This window comes from Theropithecus gelada, chromosome 6 (assembly GCF_003255815.1).
Source record: "Theropithecus gelada isolate Dixy chromosome 6, Tgel_1.0, whole genome shotgun sequence".
NCBI lineage: Eukaryota > Metazoa > Chordata > Mammalia > Primates > Cercopithecidae > Theropithecus > Theropithecus gelada.
In genome coordinates, this window is record NC_037673.1 from 824,425 (window position 1) to 851,037 (window position 26,613).

Genomic DNA, 26,613 nt, shown 5'->3' on the forward strand with positions numbered 1-26,613 from the left:
GGGAGTGGGGCATGGGAGTGGGGCATGGGAGTGGGGTGTGGCATGGGAGTGGGGTGTGGATTGGGCCAGGCACGGGTACCAGGTGCAGTTCCATTGCATGGCCCATGCTTGGCCTGTGCTGACCAAGCCAACACCCTGGGAAGCAGCTCCCAGCCGGCAGCAGGTCAGGCCAGGCCTGCGGGAGGACCCTGCAGGGTCAGAGGCCACGCGCAGGGCAGGTAGGGCGCTGCTGGCCCTCAGGGATCATGGCCTTTGCTCTAATGAACACTGAAGGGTTCTGAGCAAGAGGGACTTGGCCACCGCCTGGGGAGTGCAGAGGCCCTGAGAGCTGCTTCCCTGGCCCCTGCCCCACCCTGGAGCCCAGAAGAGGACAGTCCATCTTTCCCTGCCTCTGAGGAATGAAGATCACGGACAGTCACCTCCCACCTCCTGGGCACGCAGTTGACGGCCTCTGAGACCACACCAGCATCACGGAGGCCCCATGCTGGTGACTCTGTCTCGGACTCTGCGCAGGAAGCGAGGTCCATGGTCCTTGGCTTGCCTGGTCCCTCCTCTCAGCCGGCAATGGGCAGGGCAGGCCAGGGCTGTGGGGGCTTCAGGAAGCTCAGGCGGTGGTGGTGCTGAGCCCCTCCCAAGGGCTCCCCGTTCCTCAGAGGCAGGGACAGATGAGATGCTCTTCGGCGGGAAGAAAGCTCCCGTGCAGGATCAGAACCAAAGCGGCCCCCCAGGCCCTGTGGTGGGAGCCGCTGCAGGCATCAGGCACTGGTCTTCCATCAGTCATAGCTGTTTCTAGGTATTTTCTGAGGGAACAAGCATGGAGTACTTACCTAGGTACAAGGCAGTTGGGTACTGTGGGGGTTGAGTACTGTGGCAGTTAGGTACGTTGGGAGATAGGTACTTTGGGAGTTGGGTACTGTGAGAGTTGAGTACTATGGGAGTTAGGTACAAGGGAGTTAGGCATTGTGAGGGTTAAGCATTGTGTGAGTTGGGTGCTGTGGGGGTTTGGTACTATTGTAGTTGGGTACTGTGGGAGTTGGGTGCTGTGCGGGTTGGGTACTGTGGGAGTTGGCTACTACTGTATTTGGGTACTGCAGGATTTGGGTACTGCAGGAGTTGGGTACTGTGGGAGTTGGGTACTATTGTATTTGGGTACTGCGGGATTTGGGTACTGTGGGATTTGAGTACTGTAGTAGTTTGGTATTGCAGGAGTTGCATACTGTGGGAGTTGGGTATTGTGGGAGCTGGGTACTGTGGAAGTTGGGTACTGCAGGAGTTGGGTACTGTGCGAGTTGGGTACTGTGGCAATTGGGTACTGTGGGAGTTGGGTACTGCAGGATCTGGGTACTGTGGGAGTTGGGTACTGCAGGAGTTGGTTACTGCAGGAGTTGGGTACTGTGGGGGTTGGGTACTGTAGGGGTTGGGTACTATTGTAGTTGGGTCCTGTGGGAGTTGGGTACTGTGGGAGTTGGGTACTATTATAGTTGAGTACTGTGGCAGTTAGGTACTGTAGGAGTTGCGTAATGTGGGAGTTTGGTTCTGTGGCAGTTGAGTAGTTGGGATTTGGGTACTGTGGCATTTGTATACTGTGGGAGTTGGGTACTGTGGGGGTTGGGTACTGTGGAGGTTGTATACTGTGGGAGTTGGGTTCTGTGGGAGTTGTGTACTGTGGGAGTTGGGTACTCTGAGAACTGGGTACTATGCTTTGTTTTACATACCCAAATGCTGGGCCTGAGGGCACCAAGAACGGTGGGACCAGTGACCCAGCAAATGTGGGTCCAAGTTGTTTTGGTTGCTACCTAGCAACCTGGTTGCCTCTGCAGAAGTTTCTAGAGGCACTGGGGAGAGGTGGAAGCCCCAAGGCCACTGGCCCCAGGCACCCTTTAAGTTGGGCCCCAAGGCCCCTGGTGAAACTCAGGTGTGTCCAGTGGGGCCCTCCACACACATCTGGGCTCATGCCTCCAATCATCTGTGGTGTGGAGTCTCCCACAAAGCTCGTTCAGAAGACCTGCCCTCAACCATCCCATGCTCATTCTCCCTTGCTGGTCCTTGGGGTCCAGGAGACACGTCCTCCCCGTCTGCCGGCTGTTCTGTCCCCTTCGCCATTCCTGAGTCCCAACTCCAGGCCTGGGCCAGCCACTGACACTCTCTCTCTCTCTCTCTCTCTGTCTCTTTGTGTCACTGTGTCTCTGTTTCTTCCCCTCTCTCTCTGTCTCTGTGTCTCTGTTTCTCTCTGTGTGTCTCACTGTCTGTCTTGCTCTGTGTCTTTCTCTCTCCCTGTCTTTCTCTGTTTTTCTCTCTCTGTCTCTCCCTGTCTCTCTTTCTCTCTGTCTGTTCCTCTCTATCTCTGTCTCTTTCTGTCTGTCTCTTTCTTCCTCTCTGTCTCTCCCTATCTCTCTCTTTTTCTCTGTCTCTGTCTCTCCCTGTGTCTCTTTCTCTGTGTCTTTCTCTCTCTTTTTGTCTGTCTCTGTCTCTTTCTCTATCTCTGTCTCTCTCTCTCTCTCTGTCTCTCTCTCTGTGTCTCTCTGACTCTATCTCTATGTCTCTCTCTGTCTCTGTCTATCCCTGACTCTCTCTGTCTCTGTCTCTCTCTGTCTTCCTCTCTCTGTCTCTCCCTGTCTCTCTCTGTCTCTCCCTCTATCTCTGTCTCTCCCTCTATCTCTGTCTCTCCTTGTCTCTCTTTCTCTGTTTCTGTCTTTCTGTTTTTGTCTCTCTCTGTCTCTCCCTGTCTCTCTGTCTGTCTCTGTCTTTCGCTGTCTCTATCTCTCTGTCTCTGTCTCTCTATCTGTCCCTCTCTCTTTCTCTTTTCTCTCTCTGTCTCTCCCTCTCTCTCTATCTCTGTCTCTCCTTGTCTGTCTTCTTCTGTCTATCTCTGTCTGTCTCTATCTCTCCCTGTTTCTCTTTCTCTGTGCTTTCTGTCTCTCCCTCTCTATCTGTGTCTCTCCTTGTCTCTCTTTCTCTGTCTGTCTCTGTCTCTCTTTCTATGTCTCCCTCTCTCTCTCTCTCCCCCGTCTCTCTCTGTCTGTCTCTTTCTCTGTCTCTGTCTGTCTCTTTCTCTGTCTCTATCTCTCTGTCTCTCCCTGTCTCTGTCTCTCCCTGTGTCTCTTTCTCTGTGTCTGTCTTTCTCTTTTTCTGTCTGTCTCTCTGTTCTGTCTCTCCCTATCTCTCTGTCTCTGTCTCTCCCTCTCTCTGTCCCTGTCCCTGTCTCTCTTTCTCTGTCTCTCTTTCTCTGTTTCTCCCTGTCTCTCTCTGTGTCTTTCTCTCTCTCTTTTTTCGCTGTCTCTCCCTGTGTCTCTGTCTCTCCCTGTCTCTCTTTCTCTGTCTTTGTCTCTCTCTGTCTCTCCCTGTGTCTCTGTCTCTGCCTTTCTCTCTTTCTCTGTCTCTGTCTTTCCCTCTCTCTGTCTCTATTCCTGTCTCGCTTTCTCTGTCTCTGTCTCTCCTTGTCTCTGTCTCTCCCTCTCTCTGTCTTTGTCCCTGTCTCTCTTTCTCTGTCTCTCCCTGTCTCTCTTTCTCTGTCTCTATCTCTCTCTTTCTGTCTCTCTGTCTCTGTCTTTCTCTCTCTCTCTTCCCAGGTCCCCACCCTTCCCTCCAACCTGCACTGTGCTCGGAAGCCAGACGTCCTTAAATGCAAGCGTGATCCCTTCCTTCTGGCCTCCTGCGTCCTAGGGGCAAAGGTCAGGCGCCTAAACGTGCTCATCTCTGAGTGACGGCCCAGCGCCTTCATCTCCATTACTCAGCGAATGTCCAGTGTCGGTGAGCCCGTGGGGGGTGGGGGTGGGGGCGGCTCTGGGCCCTTATCGCCCAGCAGTTCGACTGAGATAAAGGAACCAGGAGGCTAGTGAGAGAGTCCCGTGCCTGCCTGCCTGCCGGGAAGGCCCCGACTGTGGAGGGAGCCGTGTGGGCAGTGGGGGCAGAGGGCCAGCGAGGGCCCCCAGGGAGCTGACCCCAGAGGCTGAACGGAGGCGACAGGAGGAAGGCCTGGGGAGGGGCAGGGTGTAGCACCGTCCCTGGCCCCACGAAGGCCAGTCGGTCGGGGGATTCCAGAGCTTGAGGTCTCCTGGATGGGAGAGACTTGAGGGGAGGCCAAGTTGGGGCCCAAATGGGCAGCGCCTGACACAGGAGGGGTCCCCCGACTCCCTGTGTGGAAAACCAGGAGAGAACCCCGCTCTGGCTTTGGAGACACAACCCCCGGGGTAGCAGCCTCTCCTGAACTCCCCGCAACGTTCCTCCAGCCTCTCCTGGACCCCGTGGTCAGCCCTGTGGCTTCCCTGCATGACCTCTCTGCTGGGGGGGCAGGGACACCATCTCCCCTTGCTGTCCCGTGCCTGGCACAGGACTGCCCCCCATGAAGTGCTCCACAGAAGGACAGAAACCCTGCAGTCCCCGGGAAGGCGGGGATCTGGGATGGCTGCAGTTTCCATGACGCGGGACACTGCGTCCCCGGTGACTCCAGAGGGCCCATGGGGACGAGGCTGCCCCAGAGGGTGGCTCTGGGTCCTGAACCTATGGCTGGGAGCTGGACTTCTCCCGCTCGGTGTTCTCCAGCTCAGCCAGGGATGGGATCCGGGCATCCAGGCTGGGGTTGGGCAGCGTAAGCTATTCATGACGAAGTTCATTACGAACCCCAGAATGAAACTGTGGCCCCGGAGACACAGCCATGGGAACCCCACTCTCAGGTTGATTCAGGCCACAACCCAAGCAGCCATGGTTCTGTGGGTACCGGTGAGAAGCCAGGCTCCGTTCAGTGCCCAGAGCCCCGAGGGGCCCAGGGTCTCACTGCCTGGTGTGAGCAGACCAAGTGCTGCCCCGGGGCCCCTGCTCCCGCCGAGCTCCCTGGACTGGGGTGGGGGCCGGGGATGCCTGTGCTCCAGGGAGCGGTGGAGAGGCCCACCTGGCTTCATGCAGGTGGGGGTGTGCGGCAGCCAGGGACTCTGACACTGTGGGGCAGAGCCAGCGTCCTGTGTCCTGTTTGTTTGCCTCAGTTCTTCCTCCCCGGGGCACCGGCTCACCTGTGTGCGTTTGTGCAGGGGGAGGGGTGGCCAGCGCCACGGAGCAGCCTCCGGTTGCCCGACGGCAGTGGGTGGCTCTGCTGGCCCCAGGGCTGGGCGTCTCTGCAGATAAGGCATTAACAGTCCCTCCGCGGACGCGCCCTACAGATCTGCTGACGGCTGGCTCCGTTCTGCCCAGGTGCGTGGGGCGAGGTGCCAAAGGTTCTCTATAAAGTGCCCTGCTCCCAGCCCACGGCCACTCGCCCTCCAGCTTCTGCCCTGCCTGCTGTGTGCGGAGCCGTCCAGCGACCAACATGGTGAGGCTCACGCTGCCCAACCCCGGCCTGGACTCCCGGATCCCGTCCCTGGCTGAGCTGGAGACCATCGAGCAGGAGGAGTCCGGCTCCCGGCCCAAGTGGGACAACAAGGCACAGTACATGCTCACCTGCGTGGGCTTCTGCGTGGGCCTGGGCAACGTGTGGCGCTTCCCCTACCTGTGCCAGAGCCACGGAGGAGGTAGGCTGGCCGGGCGGGGCTGCGGGCCAGGCCGTGGCCAGGGAAACTCAGACACATGCAGAGACCCTGGGCGGACGTCCTCCCTGGACCCTCGGCTCCCCAAGCACAGAGGGGAGAGGAGAAGCCGCAGGGCGTGGGGGAGCTGGGGCCCTCACCTGCCCTTGTGCCCAGTTCCTAGGCTGCTGGTGAGGAGATGGGCCTGGCCGGCACGACCCCAGGGCTTCGTGTGAGGCTCCAAGGAGGACCCCGAGTTCCAGACTGGCAGTCCTGGAAGGTTCTGGCCCGAGGGTGGGGCCGGGGAAAGGTTGCTTCTCCTGGTACAGCCCCTCCTCGGAGGACGCAGGGCCAAGCCCTCCTGGGCATCACCTCTCGTCCCAGCCCCACAGGCGGGCACCTGCCAGTGCAGGGGGCAGAGGAGGTAGCTGGGTTGGGGGCAGGTGACCCTACAGGAGCAGAGTGGGTGGCCAGAGCCTGTGGACTTGGGCCTGGAGGCCAGCGAGCCGCTGTGCCCCCCGACACACAAGCCTGGTGCTCCTCGTTCCTCTGGCTACTGGGGCCGAGGTGGGCATGGCCGCTGCTAGCATGGAGGTGACATTTGTGTTCCTGCTCAGTGGCCCTGAGCATCTGAGAAGTGGCTCCCAGGCCTGGCAGGGGGCTGCACGTAAGACCCACACTTGGGCTCGGCCTTGGGCTTGGCGAACCCTGAAGCTGCTGCCCCCATAAACCTGCTGCTTTCTCGGTGGAAGGTCCAGAAGGGCCGGGCGCCCTCAGGAAACAGGCTTCCTGCTGCCCTGGGGCTGTTCGTGGTGGGCCGTGAGGGTCTCAGCCTCCGTTCAGAGCCCTCCCTCGGTGGGCCCTGCTTTTTCTCACCGTGGAGAGCTGCTGTCTCTCATACGGGCTTTGTGATGGGAAGGTTTTTAAAGAAAAACAGAGATGGGCTTTTCCTGAATCCGTTTCGCCTCCAGTGTTGTTGAGGAGTTGATCATGGCCTTGGGGGGTGGGCGCTTCACGAGCCTCCGGTCCAGCCGGCACTTCCCACTGGAGGCAGGGCGGGGTCCTCGGCCACTGCAATGCTATAGTCCCTGACAGTCCCCAAGTCTCAGCTCACCAAAGCCTCAGGGACTTCCTAGCCACTGTCCTCACTCCCTCCCCCAGGGCCCTGTCCTGTGGGGAGGATCCCTGCTCTGACCCACACCCCAAGTTTGTTTAGCTTGGAGGAGAAACTGAGCCACAGGCACTGGGGACGGAGGGGCAGACACATGCCTCCTGGGAAGAGGAGGGGGTGGGACTGCCCGAGCCTGCCTGGGAAGTTACTTGTCTTTGCACAGACGGGCAAGTTCTAAGATGTAGGTTTGGGTGGGAATCTGATGGGGCTCCCAGCACCTCAGATAGTCCAGATAGTCCCCAGTCTGACACTGAGAGACCAGCCGCTGTGCACAGTGGAGCCTGGGAGCGAGCAGCTTTCAAGCAGCGGATGCTGGCGCCACACCCTGGGCCATGCTGGGGTGGGCAGGTGCGGGCAGCAGGCAGCGGGCTCCGGGCAGGCAGGCCCAGGTGAGGAGGGCCGAGCTGGGCTCTGGGATGTGCTGGGTCTCAGACGGTCCCGCTCCTGGGGTGGACACCAGCAGGCCCTTCTCCCCAGACCCCAGACAAGCTGCCGCTGACCTGGCCTTTCTGCTGGGCCACCAAGTCACCTGCTAGACTCTGAGGGCCACTGTCACCTGGGCCCCCATCAGCTGCAACATCACAGATGGCTCCACAGGGTTCTGGCAGTGCCCCCGGCCTGGAGGAACCCCGTGCCTTTTGGTCACGCTGTGGGGGCCGACCAGGACCCCACACACCAGACCACCAGGCTAAAAGAGCTGAAGCCTGCGTTGCAGCCGGAGGGACTCAGGCCAGCAGGGCAGGACCCTGAGAATGGGAGACAGCTTTGCAGGCCACTGGGTTTCCCACCAGGGCACTCGTCTCCTGGTGAATCTAATCGGGGCTGCAGCTCGGCCGCCAGGGAGCTTTCAGGGAGGCAGCTGAAAGGACCTGGGGACACAGGGTCCCCGCCTCCGGCTCCGGGGGCCTCGTGGGCGCCAAAACAGTGGAGCAGGCAGCATTCCTGGGAGGCCGCACCCACAGACAGCACGCCCTCTCTCTGTGCATCTTAGGGCTCCAGCATGCACGCCGTGTCAGTGACACCAGATTTCCTAATTTACGCGGGTCACCAAGACCAAATCGAGGGGAAGCAGGCAGCCGGGTCCTCCTGGCTTCCCTCCTGGAAGCCTCCTGAGTGTTTGGGATTGTCCTTCGAGGTTAAAAATCATTACGCCTCTGAGTCTCCTGTGTCTTAACAGATTTTGCTGTCCTTGGAGAGCCTGTGCCAGGTGGGCAGGCTCAAGGGACCCTTTCCCAAGGAAGGGCATTTCCAAACTCAGCCGCCGCTCACCTGAGCCAGCTCAAGGGCGTGCTGTGCCTGGGCGTTCTCACCTGGGAAACGGGTGTGATGGCAGAGCCCCCCTAGGGCGGTGTTCAGGTGGGGGGCGGGTGTGCAGGAACAGCAACCGAAAGCCGTGAGACGTGGTCAGCCAGGGCTCACCCCACTCACCCCCACCTGGGAGCACCACGCCCCCACGGCGGGGCCCCACAGTGCCGGCAGCCCAGGCGGAGACGCATTCACGGCCCTCTGAGTCTGTCCAGAAACCTCGGCTGCCCCGTGTGTCCCCGTCAGTGGCTGCTGACAGAGCCCACTCCACAGCTGGCCCCTCAGGGGCTGCCCCCCAGCTCCTCCGCACACGGCAGTGACCAGTGACGATGCCTGTGAGAGAGGCGGGAGCCTGAGGAGCTGCCCCTTCCAGGACCGTGTGGCCCCAGCACAGCTGTTTCTGGCTGTTTCTTCTTTGCTGCTCAGCACCTGGCCCCGGCGTCAGCTTTTCCCTGAGTCCGTCTACAGCTATTTCTTAGCAAAAATCCAGGCAGCATTTACTTGGTGCCACAAACACCACCTGCTGGAGAGAGAAAAACGTCCCTTAGTCCCTGCGAGAGAACTGCAGCTCCCTCCTCCCCGCTCCTCCCTCTCCTGGTTTCCCACTCAGGACAGACAGGAGGAACTGTGTGTCTGTGCTCAGTGTCTCTTTCCCTCTGGCTGCTTTCCATCTGGCCACGTCCCCCTTCCCCACCCCATTCTCTCCGTTACCTGCTTCCACCTGAGTGAGCCAACGTCTGCAGCGCAGCAGACAGGCCTGGTTTCCAGGGACCTTTGCAACCACATCCAGGCGCCCTGCACTGCCCCATCAGGTGAAGCCACGCAGTGTTGTCTGGGCGCCGGCAGCCCTCTCTCCTTCTCTCCTTCCTCTGCGCCTCACCCCACACTAGGAAGAAGTCGCTGGGTTTAAAAGACAAATGTTCATATTCTGGTGGCTTTAATTGTCGAGAATGCTTGGCTTTCCTTGAGTTTCTTGGGGCAGGACAGCCCCCTTCATTGGGAGCAAGGGAGGGCCCGGCTGCCTCCGGGCTGCGTTTGGGGTAGAGTGGGTGTGTGCCCCCCAGTCCTCTCTGTTCACTGCTCCATGCTGAGCCTGAACCCCAGGGGTCGGGGGTTTGAGGGTCTCCTGCCCCAAGGAACTTTCAGAAAGGAGAGCCACCAGGAGCAAGGGCAACAACTGAGACTCTCAGAAGAGGGGACACCCTGGTGGGGTTTTCAAGGCTGAGTAGGAGTTTTCTCAATGGAGATGGAGTGGTAGGAAGACCCAAGCATTTAGGGTTAGGGCATAGTGGAGGGAAGGGAGGAGATGGAGGATGTTTGGGATCATGCACTTGCTTTTTCCCTGGTAATTTTGTCTGGAAGAGTTTCAAATCAAGCTCTTGGGAAAAAAAAATTGGAGGAGCGAATCTTTTCTTATTTTAACCCAATGAGCAGGCCCTGCTGAGGTCTTGGGTGTCCCTGCAGGTGAGCCTGCAGCCCCCACCCCCTCCCATAGGGAACCTGCTGGTGGGCGTCTCCTGCACCTGGCCTCGGGGACCGGCTGGTGGGCGTCTCCTGCACCTGGCCTCAGGGACCGACTGGTAGGCGTCTCCTGCACCCAGCCTGGGGAACCTACTGGTGGGCGTTTCCTGTGCCTGGCTTTGGGGACCGGCTGGTGGGCATCTCCTACACCTGGCTACCATTCCCCTCTGCCTTTCATCTCACGATGAATCCAGCATCCCGGCAGCCCACCCTACATACCTGGCTCTCCTGGAATTCCCCACCTACAGCTCCTGCTTCTGAAGGAACCTGTCCCCGGAGCCCCAGCTCAGAGAGAGGGACCTGTGCACAGGCCAGGACCTGTGTGGGGATAGAGGCCTCAGGCTCCAGAGGGCCCTGTTCCACCCAACAGGCAGGCACCAGGTGGACAGAGGGAGGAGGAGAGAGAAGAGGCTGGTGTTAAACTGAGAGAGGGAGGAGTGAGAAAGGCTGGCAAGGGGCAAGTAGGGAAGTCACGGCCGCCAGTACCTGGCTCCTCCCTCCCGCCTCTACCCACCCCTCCCTCCTCTCTCTCTGTCTCTCTCTCTCCATCGCCCTGTCTCTATTTCTCTCCTTCTCTGTCTCTCTCTGTTTCTGTCTGTGTGTGTGTCTCTCTGTCTCTTTCTCTGTGTCTCTGTCTCCCTCTCTGTGACTCTGTCTCTGTATGTCTGTGTGTGTCTCTGCCTCTCTCCCTGCTTCCCTCTCTGTCTCTGTCTCTCTGTGTCTCTGTCTCTGCGTGTGTCTCCGTCTCTCACACACGTGCAGTGCCATCCCCTGAGGATGGTAGTTTGGGGTCTGACATGGCCCTGCTGGCTGGGGAGACAGTGGCTGAGTCGGGGAAGGGAGGCAATGGAGAGGGAATGGGGGGAGCTCAGGGTTTAAGCGATTTGGTGGGAGAAGAACAAATGGAACACGTGTGTGGGGAAGGAGAGTGAGGGAGCCCGGCCTGGGGGCGGGAGGATGATGGGGGCTTGGCTCTGCTGGTGGGGCGGGTGCAGGCGGGTGTGTCACGCATCCCGTCTGAGAGGCCCCAGGGACACGCCGCGTGAGGAGGGGCTGTTGCTGGGCCCCCAGTGTCATGTGAGCAGCCCCACAGCCCTCCCTCTCAGGGTCAGTCACCACGGGACAGAAAGGTGGCCCAGGGGACAGGACCTAGGTTGGGATCAGGCTCATGGGGGTTTAGGACTTGCACACCCCCAGGCCCTTCAGCCACAGCTGTGTTTGGAGTTCTTGCGCTGTTGCAGCTGCTGACCCCGGTCCCAAAGGCTGTCGGCTTCGCTGTGCTCACCCCGGCTGCAGCGCGGCTCTTCCGTCCAGCCTGGGGTAGGTGCGACGGGAGCTGCTTCCGCGTCCCCATAGCAGGGTGCTCGGGTTCAGTTAGGAGACGCACTGCGTGGTGTCAGGCCAGCCTCGGAAGTCGGGCCCCGTGGCCTGCACTCCTCTCTCCTGTTCCCTGACCCTAGTCCTTCTCCACCTTTGGGCGAAGGACCCACCGGTGTCCACGCTGCCCTGGCTGGATGGGAGTCCTGCCAAGGTCGTGTCTCTCCTCGCCCTCTGCCAAGCACCTTGGGCACTGTCACGACGCCCAGGAGTGGCTGCAGCTCATCCTGTGTGTGTAGGCTTGGGGCCTTGTGGCTGAGCTGGGAGGCTGTGCGTCCACCCACAGAGGGAGCGGTCAGGGCCGCCCGCTTGGCCGGGCGAGTGGAATTCGTGGGCGCGGCCAGGCCCCTTCTCCGGGTGTTGGGCTCTGAGAGGAAGCCGACCTATGCTTTTCAGCTTTGGTTTTTCGAAAGAGACAGAATTTAAAGACATGAGGAAACGTGAGTGTGAAATCCTTCTAAGCATCTGCGATTTTTCCTGAATCTCTTCTCCCGGTCCCAGGCTGACTCTGAGCCTCTACGCCTGATGACCGCAGGAGCCACGTGGCTTCCTCTCAGGATCAGCACATCCCTATCTTTTATCCAGTTCAAACCAATGTTCAAACAAACAACTCTCCAGCCAGTTGAAACACTAAAAGTGGCCCTCGGTTTAGACCATGAGTGATCGCTCTCAGTGCCTGGACAGTCCCACTTTCCTGCTACAGTTCTAGCCCAGAATGAATGACTACAATTTCAGAAAGATTAAATAGCATCTTATGTCAAAGGTGATTTTTCAGTTTTCCACATTAGAGAATTAGCCCCAGAATGATGGCTGAAGCTGTCCTTTTAAGGCAAAGAGGCAGCAGAGCGGAGGTGGGTAGATCCCCCATAAGACAAAACCGTAGTCACAGCACAAGCAGAAATGTCTCAATGTAGTTTTCCTTTTTGCAATTTTTTATTGTTACTGAATACATATATGTAAAATTTGCCATTTTAATCATTTTTGCACATACAGTTCAGTGGTATTAAAGGCACTCACAATGCCATGTAACTAGCACCTGGACCCAGGTCCATCTTTAGAACTCTGTCTTAAGAACCAGAACGGTCCCCACTAAACCCTAACACCCCACTGAGGCCACACATGGTTGCCAGGAAAGAGTCCCTCCCCACAGGCATGCCAAATCCACAGAACGTTCATTAAGCCAAGGAAGGACGTGGCAGGTGCAGCCGGCGCAGGTGGGGCAGGGGCGGGCACGCTGCTGTTGGAAGCCCGTGGCTGGACAGGCAAAAGCAGCTCCTCCGTGGGACCCCTGGACTGCCAGAGGGTGGGCAGGGAGGTCGACTCACAGGCAGCGGCTGTAGATGCAGGTTGGTCAGTGCACGCGGGGCATGGACCACACCTCCCTTAACGACCACAACGTCCCGAGGTCCCACAGGTGGCCTCAGCCTGTGTGATGGTCAGGAACGGCCAGCTGCCCAGCAGTGCTTCCAGAACGTGGAGTCAGCTCTGGCCCTGATCCCATGGACTGGCTGCTCCATCTCAGCTCTGTTCCCCCCGGTGGGCCAGCCACAGGGGCTGCAGGGTGCTGTGAATGGCTGCTCCTGAGGGAGGCCTTCCTGCTGCCGGGGGCCAGCTCTCAGGCGTGGCGGACTCCTCCCGTTACAGGAGCCTTCATGATCCCGTTCCTCATCCTGTTGGTCCTGGAGGGCATCCCCCTGCTGCACCTGGAGTTCGCCATCGGGCAACGGCTGCGGCGGGGCAGCCTGGGCGTGTGGAGCTCCATCCACCCAGCCCTGAAGGGCATAGGTGAGTGCCTCGGAGCCGCTCCACCCGGGCCCAGGGGTCCCCTCTGCCATGGAGCCATTCCACCCGGGCCCAGGGTTCGCCTTGCCGGTCTCAGCGCCCCCGCTCCGCCTTCCCTGTCTGTGTCTGGCGAAACAAAGGTCCCAGGGTCGTCTCCTCCTGGAGGCCTTTGGAAACTCCAGGCCACTCCTGGTCACCAGGAACCAGACAGGCCAGCAGAGGCTGCCCGAGTCCCTGGCAGCCCAGGGCCCAGGAGGGTCCAGACTCTGGACAGCAGAGTGACCCCTCAAGCCCTGCTCAGGGCGGCGCTCAGCGAGAGCCCAGGGCCCAGGAGGGGGCGCCAGCCACTGCCCTCCCAGCCTCCTGTGTCCACTCCCCCACATCTAGTGAGGAGGTCCCCAGCACCGACACCCCCAGACATAGTCATTCATTTATAAACTCTGGGGCCCAGGAGCAGACCCAGTGCAGCCTCACCAAGAGGACACGGCTCATTAAGGCCTCAGAATATGGGCAGGCGGTGAAAGACGGAGGAGGAAAGGGCAGGGTCCAGTCCAGAAGGGGTCTGAGTCCAGGAAGCACCTGCCCTTCAGAAGCCTGCAGGCTGGAGCAGAGCCCACACCCTCATCCCGGCCTCTCCCTCAGTCTCCAAGGCCTCCCTCCAGGCCCAGGGCCGTGCCCACGCCCTCTCCTGAGTCTCCAAGACCTCCCTCCTCTCTCTCTCTTTCTCTCTGTCTCTGTCGCTCTCTCTTTCCCCTCCTATTCTCTCCCTTCCCTCCCTTCCTCCCCCCACTCTCTCTCCCGCTCTCATTCCCCTCTCTGTCTTTTCCTCTTTCCCCCTCCTATTCTCTCTGTCTCTTCCCTGCTCTCTGTGTGTCTCTCTCTCTTCCCCATCTGTGTCTCTCCCTCTGTCTCTCTTACCCATCTCACACTCACATATTCACAACACACATTTGGTTTTGAGTTTGAAACTTCGATAAAGCGTGTAGTACACAGCACACTCTCCATCCTGCCTAGTTGTCCCCAAATAATTGAGAAGATTCCCCTCTGCAGTTCCTGCTGTCTCCCCTCTCAGGAGTCCTCCACAGGTTTTCCTGAAGCCCACCCACCTGTCCTGGGCACAGGGGCTTCCTGGTTTGGGGCAGGGCCAAGTGGGCAGTCCCCCCAGCCCGTAGGCAGCAACCAGGCTACTGGTACATCAAAAGTTCTCTGCCAAGGCCGTGGCCTGGATGCACCTGCTGGAGGCTGCACTGGGCAGGTGAGACCCATGCCTGGGGCCAGCCAAGCAGGCATGTGCCAGGAAGGTGTGAGCTGGGAAGGCGTATGCAGGGGAGGCACGTGGAGGGGAGGTGTGTGCAGGGCAGGTGTGAGCCGGGAAGGTGTGTACAGGCTGCACCACGGCATCAGCTGCACAATCCCGGCCCGCACTGGGTCTGCCCCTCAGATTCTGGGGCAGCCCATCCCGGCCGCACCCTGTGCCAGCCCTGGGACCTCCTGCTCAGAGTGGGGACGGGCGGCCAGAGGAGGGCGTGCCTCGGCCCCAAGCCTCAGCAGCAGCCTCCCTGCAGGCCTGGCCTCCATGCTCGTGTCCTTCATGGTGGGCCTGTACTACAACACCATCATCTCGTGGATCATGTGGTACTTCTTCAACTCCTTCCAGGAGCCTCTGCCCTGGAGCGAGTGCCCGCTCAACGAGAACCGGACAGGTGAGTCCCTGCAAGCAGCCCTGTCCGTCTCACCTGTGGGCTGCCGCGCCTCTCCTAGCAGGCACATGGCCTCACGAAACTCAGGTCAGGTGTGGCAGAAACCAGAGCCCCAAGGCAACTGGGCATCAAAAAATGGCAGCGCCAGAGAAAAGGCCTTCAAAGTGGTGGCTCTTTTGTCGGGGGTGTGGTGGAGGATGAGGCCCTTGGAGGAAAGTGTGGGAGCCCAGCGGGGGCTGTGCCCGCTCTGAGGGCCCGTGGTCACCAGCCTGGAGTCCGGGGCTGCTGGGAGGCTGCTCCCTGTTCTCCAGGAAGGGACGTGGTGTCAGGACTGCCGCCTCCCGCCCCATGCATCCCTGCGTTGCTCTGCACAGGTGGGTCTGTCCTGCCCATGTGGGCCCCGCACCGCCATCTCACTCCAGCCCTTCCAGAACCCTCTTGCCCAGGGAGGGAGCGTAGGGGACAGACCCTCTAGGTGTGACATGCAGTCAGCTCACGGCGATTCACAAATGGCCCCGGGGCCTGAATGGCTTGGTCAGCACCGGCTTCTGGTCTGACCAGCACAGTGGGGCCAGCAGGACTTCCCTGCATGCTGCTGTTCTGTTGAGGCCAGCGAGACGGCCCCTCGGGTCGGAATAAGACAGGTCCTCTCACGATACGTGCAACCCTCACTGCACTCTGGGACTGTTGGGGCCCTTTCCTGCCTCTGGGGGTGTGGGGTCCTCTGGAATTAGACCACTTCCTCCTTAGAAGGGTCTCAGGGTGGTTCCACAAGCCCAGAGAGGCCCACGGTGGTGACAGTGTGTGGAGTGGGCAGTTGCAGGCGAGGGCCCCAGCCCAGGAGCACACACGCTCTGAGGCCACCAGACTTGCACAGAGAAGAGGGAGCAGCGTGAGGCCAAGGTGCACCTGAATGTTGGGACTGGAGCCTTCTAACCAGTGCACCTGTGTAGGCATGTGTGCTCATGTGCTCACAAAGGCGTGTGTGTACGTGGGTGTGCAGGTGTGTGTACCAGATGGGTATGCAAGGGCGCAGCTGTGCATGTGTGCTGTGTGTGCGCATATGCCTGTGTGTGCAATGTGTATGCACACATGTGTGTGCACATAAGCATGTGTGCTGTGTGCATGTGCATGTGGTGTGGGGTGTAGAGGTACATGTACCAGATGTGCACGCGAGGATACAGTTATGCTTGTGTGCTGTATGTGTACATGCATGTGTATGCACGTGAGCATGTGTGCCTGTGTGCACGTGTGTTGTGTGCATGTGTGTGCTTTGCGTGTCCGTGCATGTGAGCACGTGTGTCTGTGTGCATGTGCATGTGTGGGGTGTGCAGGTGCATGTACCGGATGTGCACACGAGGGGGCAGCTGTGCGTGTGTGCTGTGTGTGGGTGTGCTTGTGCATGCACGTGAGCACGTGTGCCTGTGTTCATGTGCGCGTGTGGGTGTGTCACTGGTGTCAAGGCCTCTGGAGCAGCTGGCATTTCTTCCAACTCAGGGCCTTTCATTCTCCTCCCTTGGCGGATCCGCACCCTGAGGTGTGTGAATGGCCCTTTCATTAGGGTACGTGGACGAGTGTGCCAGGAGCTCCCCTGTGGACTACTTCTGGTATCGAGTGACGCTCAACATCTCCACGTCCATCAGCGACTCGGGCTCCATCCAGTGGTGGACACTGCTGTGCCTGGCCGGTGCATGGAGCGTCCTGTACATGTGCACCATCCGCGGCATCGAGACCACCGGGAAGGTACTGCGTGGGCCCAGCGAGGCCGCAGGTGCTCCAGAGGGCAGGTGTGGGCAGCCCTGCATCTGGCCGGCTATACTCTAAAACCCAGTTCTGGGGGTCCCGGGCTCCGCCTTTCCCCAGACCCCACCAAGAGAGCTGCCTTTGCCCTTCAGCTCACTGGCCTGGGTGGCGGGAGGGGCCCTGCCTGCCCTAGGTTTCCTGAAATGACCAGACTTGGGGCCCCAGGAACTTGGCATTGGCCCACACGACACTTAGCATTGTGTAGGAGTAATACAAACAACCGAAAAGAGACGGCGACGATGATGATGATGATGATGATAAAGTAGGAAGGTGGAAATGGAAGAGTGAGGCTCCATCTTCCCTACATGGGAATCTTTGGTGCGAGGTCCAGAGCAGCCAGCCGGTTCTCCTGGTGGGCCAGCAGCCTGTGAGGCCCTGACCCCCTCCCAACTCATCCCATATGCCCTGCCCCCTCAGGCCTGGCCCCCCCCCCGACCCCCCCGTCCCACATGCCCACGCCCTGCAGGCCCTGCCCCCATCCCCACCCATTCCACATACCCGGCCCCCCACAGGCCCTGCCCACCAACCCCCACCAGTCCCACAGGCCCTGCCCCCCACAGTCCTGGGCCCCCTTCCCCACATGCCTCAACCCCCACAGGCCTGGCCCCCCTCGCACCATTCCACATACCGGACTCCGCAGGCCAGGACCCCATCCCCACCCATTCCACATCCTTGGCCCCCTACAGGCCCTGCTCCCCACAGCCCCTGCCCCCATCCCCACCTGTCCCACATGCCCTGCCCCACCACAGGCCTGGCCCCCTCCCTGCCCATCCCACATGCCATGCCCCCCCACAGGCCGTGTACATCACCTCCACGCTGCCCTATGTCGTCCTGACCATCTTCCTCATCCGAGGCCTGACGCTGAAGGGCGCTACCAATGGCATCGTCTTCCTCTTCACCCCCAACGTGAGTCCGCAAGGCTGCCCTGGGCCCAGACCCCAGGAGAGGCCTGGCTGCCCTGTGCCCCTGCCAGCCTCAATACCAGCTCTCTCACCCATGGAGACAGGCAGCCTGCTGCCCGACCAGTCCCAGGCCTGAGGAGGTCCACAGGGCCAGTGAGGGCAAGGCCTGTCCCTGGGGCCCGGGGCAGCTCCTGGGGGCATGGCTTTGCCCCTGTGAGCTGACGGAGCCCCCACAGGGAAGGAACTAGCTGCCACCCCAGGGGGACCGTGGCCTGTCCTGACCACCCCGATAGCCTTGACCCTCCCCAGCCTCCCTGGGACCACACCCTCCCAGGTCCCCATGGCCCCACCCACACCGCGAGTGGCTGAGGGTCTCCATGTGGTGCAGGTCACGGAGCTGGCCAACCCGGTCACCTGGCTGGACGCGGGTGCACAGGTCTTCTACTCCTTCTCCCTGGCCTTCGGGGGCCTCATCTCCTTCTCCAGCTACAACTCTGTGCAGTGAGTGCGGGCGTGGCGGGCCTCAGTTTCCCTCTCAGTCCTGGGGGGATCTTGCTGGGAGGATAAAAGACAAGGTGGAAAGTGCTCTGTGGCTGTGTGGCCGGGGCCTCCGTGCCCCGATGGGCCCGTTCCCTCATGCTTAGGGACCATGTGAGCTGAGTCTAGAGTACAGCGTGTGGAGGAGGGGCAGGTCTCCCTTCGAGGAGGGCCAGGAACCCAGGGCCTGCAGCTTTCCCCACACCCGTCCCTCCGCAAGCCTGGTGCAGGCCTCTCCTGTGCTCTCCCCAGTTCCCTGCTCCATGCCCACATCGCTTCCAGCCCACCCCTGGGCATCCCAGGTGCCCAGACATGTGGCGCCCCCAACGACCTCCACGTCCCTGACCAAGGTCTGATCCTTCCACTGCCCCTTCCCCACATAGCCACTGCGCATACCCTGGAGTCCCCAGCAGCATCTGGGAGGAGCACAGCTGGTGTCAGTTCATTTCCACTCGCATTTATGAAGCTCCTACTGTATGCCCAACTGGGTGCATCAGGGCCCGCCCTCAGTGACCTGCGGCTCTGCAGGTTGACAAGCAAGCGCAGAAATTGTCCTGTGTGTGGTGACCAGAATTTCAAAGCAGAAGGGGCTGGGGGTGAGGGAGGACTCCTAGGGGTCAGGGTGGCCCTCTAGGCTGGGAAGGTGCGATTGGAGTCAGACACAGGGGACCCTCAATGCAAGGGGGCAGGGCCTGGGCAGGGAGGGTGGGGCCTGGGTGTGAGGGGCGGGGCTGGGCAGGGAGGGCATAGCTGGGGCATGGTTGGGGCTTGGCAGGTGTAGAGCCCAGGCAGGGAGGGCTGGGGTGCAGAGACAGGTGCACTTGGAGGCACGTGCAGGATGGGGTTGGGGGCAGAGAGGGTGTTGGAGGGACAGGAAGGACCCTGGAGTCATTGTGCGAGCACTGGGTGGAGCGGCTGAGGTGGAACTGAGGGTTTTTTGTGGAGTGGCTGAGGTGGAACTGAGGGTGAATTATTTTTATAACAGCTTTATTCAGAAAACTTGTATACCACACAATTCCCCCATTTGGAGTGCCCAGTTCAATGGTCTTAAGTACATTCACAGAGTTGTGAAGCCAGTCATCACCACTGTCCAGTTCTAGAACATTCCAATCAGCAAAAGCCCCACATATGTGAGCAGCTGCTCCCCAGTGCCCTGTCCTCTGCCCTGGGTGAACACTGATGCGCTGTCTGCCTCTGTGGCTGTGCCTGGTGTGGACATTTTCTGCGAATGGCATGGCCACATTGCCACAGCCTTATGTCTGATCCTTGCATGGGGCACGACATCCTCAAGGCTCATCCCATCACAGTTGGCATCAGAGCGCCATTATTGTTTAGGGCTCAGCAATATTTCATGGTGTGCGTGGACTACGGTTTGTGCATCATCCATCTGTGGACATTTTCCACATTTTGGCTATCGTGAGTGATGCTGCTATGAGCCTGTGTACGCATTTTTGTGGATGCACACTTTCATTCTCCTGGGTGTGCACCTAGGAGTGTAGTTGCGGTGTCATATGGGCCTCTGTGTGCAGTCCTTGGAGGAGCTGTCAGGCTGTTTTCCACAGTGGCTGCTCCACTCACATTCCCACCAGTGTGTAGGAAGCTCCAGTTTCCCTATATCTTCACCAACACTTGTTATCATCTGACTTTTGTTTCTGGCCATCCCAGCAGGGATGTGGTGAGGTCTCACTGCAGTTTGATTGGCATTTCCCTGAGGCTAACACATTTGGCTTTTGATGGAAGCATCTGGAAGGATGGTGTCAGCATCAGCCAAAACAGGAAGGGTGGAGTGAACTGGCTGGGTTGGGTCAGAGAAGTTGGGGCTTGAGTTCAGCACACACTGAGCACAGGGTGCCTTTAGGAAATGGTGAGGTCTCAGCAGCCGAGCAACTGGACAGGACGCCTAGGGTGGGGACTGGGGAGAGCGGGTGTGATGTCTTTGGCCTGGAGCTGTCCCTAGAGGCCTGATGGAAGTTACCGCAGGCATGAGACGGGGAAGGAAGAGACCTGAGCTCTATAACCAGAGTGGTTTGGGGAGTCAGGAGCAGTCAGAGCCCCGGGCAGCCCCTAAGCTGAGACCAGGTCAGCAGGGGACCAGGCGCTGCCCTGGGGCCACCTCTGCATCCCCTGAGCCTGCTCAGAGTGGAGCAGGGGCTCCGGCTGCCTTCCTGTGTCACTCAGTGGCTCAGCCTCTCGCTCCTGGAGCTGGCGCCCTGGGCGGGACGTGGGTGCTGCCCTGTGCTGTGTCCTGACCCGGGGCCTCATCGCCAGCCGCCATGACACTGGTCTTGTCTGCAGCAACAACTGCGAGAGGGACTCGGTGATCGTGTCCATCATCAATGGCTTCACATCCGTGTACGCGGCCATTGTGGTCTACTCCATCATCGGGTTCCGCGCCACACAGCGCTACGACGACTGCTTCAGCACGTGAGTGGCCGTCCCACCTTCCAGGTGCCTTGGCTGCGCCTCCAGGAAGCCTCCCGGCCTCCCTGGCCCCAGCTGGCCATCAGCCTCGATCTGACCCACAGGAACATCCTGACCCTCATCAACGCGTTCGACCTGCCTGAAGGTAACGTGACCCAGGAGAACTTTGCAGAGATGCAACGGCAGTGCAACGCCTCCAACCCCGCAGCCTACGCGCAGCTGGCGTTCCAGACCTGCGACATCAACTCCTTCCTCTCGGAGGTAGGCCCGTTCCGGAGCTCGAGGCAGGGAGGGGACACCCCTTGCTGGCACCTCAGAGTCCGGCCACCCCTGGGCCCCTGGCCTGTGGAGGACACAGATGCTGAGCTTCTGCCGGGAGGCCCAGCTCCCATTGTCTGTTCTTCCTGGTGTCCAGGGCTCTTCCGTCTGGGGTGCTGGTGTCTGCCAGGCCACGAGATTTCACTTCTGAGGCTCCTGTTACACTCAGAGGCAGAGGCTCAGAGGCAGGAGCGGGGGAACACCATGGGCTGCCCCTGCGTTCTTTCCCATGAAACACACAAAACACTCCCTGGGACCATCTGTAATGTAACAACTTCTATCAACACTGAAAGAGTTTGTGTAGCTGTTTTCGAACTTGTGAGGCCACCAGGACAGGTTTTATTTTGGACCGGCTGGCACATCTCAGTCACGCCGATACTGAGGATACTCTATGTGATGAGCGCGTTTGAATACTCTTTCCATAGTTAATGAAGTTTAGATGCTGCTACAATTAAAGGTCGACATTTGCTGATTTTAATTACGCAGTTTTCTTTTGGGGAACCACCCCATATTTTGCGGGCATCAGGCACTTCAGGACCCAGCGCTGCTACTCCAGTGGCCGCGGGGAGAAAGCTGGGCAGAGCGAGTCATTTCCGCTCCAGCTGGAGCCAGGCAGAGGGCTCCACGGCCTCTCCCAACCCTGTTCCACCAACTGCCGGAGGCCTCCAAGTGCAGGATGTGCAGGCAGGAGGGGCCCAGCAGGGCCGTCCTGGTCTAAATGTCTTTTTTAAAAGCAACTTTAACGAGGTATAATTATGCACCATGAAATTCACTCATTGGCAGTGCCTTGCACAGCCATGTGCAGCACCCCATCCATGCCCGCAAGGTTTCCGTTTGCTGTCGCTCCCCACTCCTGGCAGCCCCAGGCACCCCCTCTGCTGCTCTGCCCACCTGCCTTTTCTAGAAACGCCACAGAAAGAAACCCCATGGTGTGCGATCTTCTGGCAGGGCTGCCCTCGGCAGTGCCATTCTGAGAAGCACCAGAGTTGCTACAGGTCGGCGCCTCCATCCTGGCACCTCCTCCCACCTCCTGCCACCTCCCACCCTGCACTGAAGAGCAGTGTACCTTGTATGCACGTGCTGCCGCCTGCTTCTGACAATTTCCTTTAAACTCTTCAGAGCCCTCCACAAGCCATGTCCTGCTGTGTAAGGGGTTACTCTTGTCCCTGGAGCTCACATAGATGTGTTAGGCGGCCATGAAGGACGCTGTCTTCGGGTGGGTCCTTGAGTCCTCCCACCTCCAATCCCTGAGCCAGTACCCTGCAGGGAGCCCCACTGAGCTGGGCAGGTCCCTCAGCCTCATGAGTGGAGGTTTTCCTCCCGAGATTCCACAGCCAGGACTGCTGATCACCAGGACCGTGATGGGCCGGGGCCTGGTTCTCGGTGATGGTCTGGGACCAGACACAGGAGCAGAAGGTCAGCCATGGGGCCTCCGGGTGGCCGCACCTTGGTGGTTCTTATCCAAGAGCCTGTCTGTGGGCACAGCCTGCTCTAACTCGGCCGTCGGCCACTTGACTTCCGAGCACGTCCAGGGCATGAGTTTATTAACAGGCGACTCACGTAACACCTCATGTACACGGCTCAGCCGCACTGGATCAGGGCTGTGTGGGCTGTGAGGTCTCAGAAGGTCCCTGTGTTGGGAGATCCCGTCTGTGGGCGGAACGGGGCTCTGAGTGCCGCTTGGTGATGGGATCCACTTGCTGGTCGTGATGCATAGTTTAGCCTTTGAAAATACACTTTGGGCCTGAAAGATAAGATCTAGCTATTTCATGACAACTCAGACCTGCCCGCCCCGTGCTGCGTGGCTTGGCGATGCACAAAACCTCGGGCAGGGAGGAGAGGGAGTCCGTGGGGGGCAGAGGCCCTGGTGACTGTCTGTCATCCGTGCAGGGTGTGGAGGGCACAGGCCTGGCCTTCATTGTCTTCACCGAGGCCATCACCAAGATGCCGGTGTCCCCACTGTGGTCCGTGCTCTTCTTCATTATGCTCTTCTGCCTGGGGCTGTCATCTATGTTTGGGAACATGGAGGGCGTCATTGTGCCCCTGCAGGACCTCAGAGTCTTCCCCCCGAAGTGGCCCAAGGAGGTGCTCACAGGTGCGTGTGCAGTCGGGTGGGGTCCCCATGGCAATGGTGCCACCTGTGGGGTGGCAGCCCCTGGGGGTGTGTGGGCAGCTCTGTCCCCCGGCCGTGTGTGCAGACCCCGGGTGTGTGGGCAGCTCTGTTCCCCGGCCGTGTGTGCAGCCCTGGGGGTGTCAGCATCTCTGTCCACCCGGCCTGCAGGCCTCATCTGCCTGGGAACATTCCTCATTGGCTTCATCTTCACACTGAACTCCGGCCAGTACTGGCTCTCCCTGCTGGACAGCTATGCCGGCTCCATTCCCCTGCTCACCATTGCCTTCTGCGAGATGTTCGCTGTGGTCTACGTGTACGGTGTGGACAGGTAGGGGCCACAGTGGGGACCGGTGCCTCTACTGCAGAAAAGCCAGGTCACAGGGCGTTCCTGTGAGGCGGACCCCGGCTGTGTTCAGGGTACAGAGGCAGAGTCTATGGCCGGGGGCCTCGGCTGGCCACAGAGGCAGGTGTACACCTCTCCTGGCCGGGGACCTCGGCTGGCCACAGAGGCTGGTGTACACCTCTCCTGGCGGCAGCAGAGGGCATCAGCAGCGCCCTGGCCTGCCGATAATGGGAGCTCCGTGTTGCTGGGAGCCAGGAAGCCCGGTGGAGCCCAGACCTTGGCAGTGCCCATGCAGAGAGCCAGAGCTGCATGCTCAAGGCCGCTGCAGGGCCCATGGCAGAGATGCTCCTTGTGTGTGCTGGGGGGTGGGGACTGCCTTATGTCCCTGGCGCTCCAGGCCCTTCTAGGGACACACAGGCTCCAGCAGTGTGGTAGAGCCTCAGACAGGGACTCTTGGTCGGAGCCACCACAACTTTAGAAATAATCGGACAAGGCCAGGCACGGTGGCTCACGCCTATCATCCCAGCATTTTGGGAGGCCAAGGTGGGCAAATCACTTGAGGTCAGCAGTTTGAGACCAGCCTGGCCAACACGGTGAAACCCCATCTCTACCAATAATACAAAAATTAGCCACACATGGTGATGCATGCCTGTAATCCCAGCTACTTGGGAGGCTGAGGCAGGAGAATGGCTTGAACCCAGGAGGTGTAGGTTGAGGGGAGATCACACCACTGCACTCCAGCCTGGGTGACCAAGTGAGGCTCCATCTCAAAAAAAAAAAAATAAAAGGAAAAGGAGAAGGAGAAGAAGAAGGAGAAGGAGGAGGAGGAGGAGGAGAAGAAGAAGAACAAGAGGAAGAAGAAGAAGAGGAAGAAGAAGGAGGAGGAGAAGGAGGAGGAGGAGGAGAAAGAAGAGGAATAAAGAAGAGGAAGAAGAGGAAGAAGAAGAGGAAGAAGAAGAAGAAGGAAGAAGAAGAAGGAGGAGGAGGAGGAGAAGAAGAAGTGGAAGAAGAAATAATTGGACAGACTCAGTTAACATTGATCAGGCACAGCCCTGCAGGCTCCTGGCTCGGGAAACCTGTCCTGCATCCCTGGCAGTGGGGTTTGCAGGACACAAGGACAGTAAGCTCTTCAGCACTGGATGAGTGAGGACAGAGCTCGCACCAGCCCGGGGGAGCCATGGAGAAGGCTGAGGGACACGGCACGCTGGCCATGCTATTCTAACATCACACAGATATTGTCAAAGAATGTTTAGGCCTGACGTGTGGGTTAGCTGCAGGCTGGTGCTGCCAGGTGTGAGGTGCATGCATAACTGTCTAAATGTGGGACATGTGGGACCAGCTACTCCTCACATGCTTCTGCAGGGACCAAGGGTACTCACCTGCACACTGCAGGCCTGGGACCAGCTTCGGTGTAACCTCCCGCCTGCTCCATCCTGATTTCTGCAGACAATAAACTCCTTTGCGCAGAAGAGGGTTCAGCAGAGGACGGGAATTGAGTAGTAGGGTGGGGAAGGTGTGGGGTTTTCCAACTTCAGGGTGCTGCTAAGGAAGGAGAGGCTGCGGGTGTCTGGTGGCGCTCCCTCCTCCAACCCCCCATTCTGCACCGGTGACCACCTCAGGCGTGGGTGTGGGCGGGGCACCTCTGACCATGGGCTTGCCGTCGAGCACTGGCTGGTGATGTCATAGGGCAGAGAGAGCTGCTGGCCGTGCCCACAGACGGCTCTGCTTGAGGAGGTACTCATGGGCAGGAGTGAGGGATGGGGCCCTGGCGAGGGGAGACTGGGCACCTCGCAGCACGATGCCGTCTGTTCAGGTAGCAGAACGCACAGAAGCTTGGCGAGTTGAAGCCCAGCTGGTAGCAGCAGCGACAGCTGTCTCTGGCCTTGGCAGGTTCAATAAGGACATCGAGTTCATGATTGGCCACAAGCCCAACATCTTCTGGCAAGTCACGTGGCGTGTGATCAGCCCCCTACTCATGCTGACCATCTTCCTCTTCTTCTTTGTGGTCAAAGTCAGTGAGGAACTGACCTACAGCATCTGGGATCCTGGCTACGTAAGTGCCCAGGCAGTCTCCTGGGGTGGGGAGAGGAACGGGAAAGGGGAAAGGAGGACACACATCCACACACATGGCACATGCACACACAACACACATACCCACATACATGGGCACACACGCTCACACTCAGGTGCAGTCCAGCCACCACCCCACACAACTTGCTGGTTCCCCCTCCCTGACACCAGCATGTCACGCCATCCCAGGAGGGAGGTGGGTGGGCTGGGAGTTGGGAGGCAGGGGAAAGAGAAAGCTGGAGGAGCCCCAGGCCACCCTGCCCACCCCACAGGACAGGAGGTAAGAGTCATGGGGCGAGGGACCTTTGCCCCAAAGTGAACCCCGCTGGCTCCCGAGGTGCTTACTCACCCATGGGACTCTCTCCCCAGGAGGAATTTCCCAAATCCCAGAAGATCTCCTACCCAAACTGGGTGTATGCAGTGGTGGTGATTGTGACCGGAGTGCCCTGCCTCACCATCCCCAGCTATGCCATCTACAAGCTCATCAGGAACCGCTGCCAGAAGCCAGGGGACCGTCAGGGGCTGGTGAGCACACTGTCCACAGCCTCCGTGAACGGGGACCTGAAGTACTGAGAAGGCCGAGCCCACCGCGTGCCACACACTGGTGTCAGGGAAGGAGGAAACGGCAAGACCTCTGGGGTGCACCTGCATGTGTGTGAGCGTCAATGTATGCTCATGTGTGTGTATTTGTATTTTATACACATGTGCCATGTGTGCAGATATGTGTCGTGTGTGCATCTACATGTATGGGCACCATGTGGGCGTACACATGTGTGCATGCATATACATGTGTGTGACTGTGTTGTACATGTGTGTGCCATGTGTGTAGATGTGTGTCATGTGTGCACGTACATGTATGGTCACGGTGTGAATGTGCACGTGTGTGTATTCATATACATGTGTGCACGTGTGTACCTGCATATTTACTGCCCATATGAGTGCGTGCATGTATATATGGACGTGCATGCCTGTGTTGTGTGATATATGTGAACACATGTGTATACATGCATGCACATGTGCTCGTATAATGGGTGGCCGCATGCATGCATGTATGTATACCTGTGAGTGTATATACATGCATGCAGTTGTGTGTATGTGTGTTCTGCGTGTGTGTGCATGCATGTACATGTGCACAGGTGTATATGTGCATGTATGCCTGTGTGACGTGTGTATATGTGAGCATGTGTACATGGGTGTGTGTCTGTATATGTGTGTGTTGTGTGTAAGTGTGTGATGTGTGCTCATGTGTGTGCATATGCAGGCATGTGTGTATCTGTGCATGCCTGTGTGTATGTATGTACACATATGGACATGTGTGGATATGTGTGCATACACGTCGATGGGACACATGCCTGCCACTCAGGGCCCAGCCGTCTTCTGTGTCCGTCCTTGCCACAGACACGGGGTGCGTGTGCAGAGGCCCGGGGAGCGGACCACTGGGGACGTGCTGCACCCTGCACATGCCCAGGGGAAGCGGAAGCTGCAGCCGGGGTGGGGGGCAGCACCTCTGTGCTTCCTCTCTGTGGATGGCAGGAGACGAAAGCACAGGTTACTGTCTGGGCTCCTGGGAGCGACTTTTGCTGCCCACCTCCACCCATCCCCTTCCCCTTGGTGTTGACCTTTGACCCAGGGGTTCCCAGGGCCCTGTAGCCCTCGACCGGGAGCAGCCTCTCAGAAGCCAGAGCGGGCAGTTGCTGGCGATTCTGAGAAAACTTGGCTGCATCGTCCGGAGCCGTGCCTCCAGTCGGTCTCTGC

General features: G+C 59.2%; 1 protein-coding gene across 1 annotated transcript; it reads left to right on the forward strand.

Moving 5' to 3' along the window:
• The first annotated feature begins 5,249 nt into the window (after nucleotides 1–5,249).
• On the forward strand, nucleotides 5,250–25,431 carry SLC6A19 (solute carrier family 6 member 19). The gene is made up of 12 exons (XM_025388850.1): nucleotides 5,250–5,501; nucleotides 12,514–12,654; nucleotides 14,217–14,354; nucleotides 15,913–16,094; nucleotides 16,950–17,060; nucleotides 17,445–17,557; nucleotides 19,889–20,017; nucleotides 20,119–20,275; nucleotides 22,223–22,427; nucleotides 22,614–22,773; nucleotides 24,679–24,841; nucleotides 25,228–25,431. Exons 1-12 carry the CDS (start codon nucleotides 5,300–5,302, stop codon nucleotides 25,429–25,431), a joined length of 1,905 nt encoding a protein of 634 aa, XP_025244635.1. The 5' UTR covers nucleotides 5,250–5,299.
• Nucleotides 25,432–26,613: the final 1,182 nt, after the last annotated feature.

What these genes read in the sequence shown, in the direction of transcription:
- SLC6A19 (XM_025388850.1), top strand. Translation starts at nt 5,300, where the DNA reads ATGGTGAGGCTCACGCTGCCCAACCCCGGCCTGGACTCCCGGATCCCG. An exon ending in CCCAGCCCTGAAGGGCATAG is followed by an intron (nt 12,655 to 14,216) that starts GTGAGTGCCTCG and finishes GCCTCCCTGCAG; the next exon opens with GCCTGGCCTCCATGCTCGTG. An exon ending in GCATCGAGACCACCGGGAAG is followed by an intron (nt 16,095 to 16,949) that starts GTACTGCGTGGG and finishes GCCCCCCCACAG; the next exon opens with GCCGTGTACATCACCTCCAC.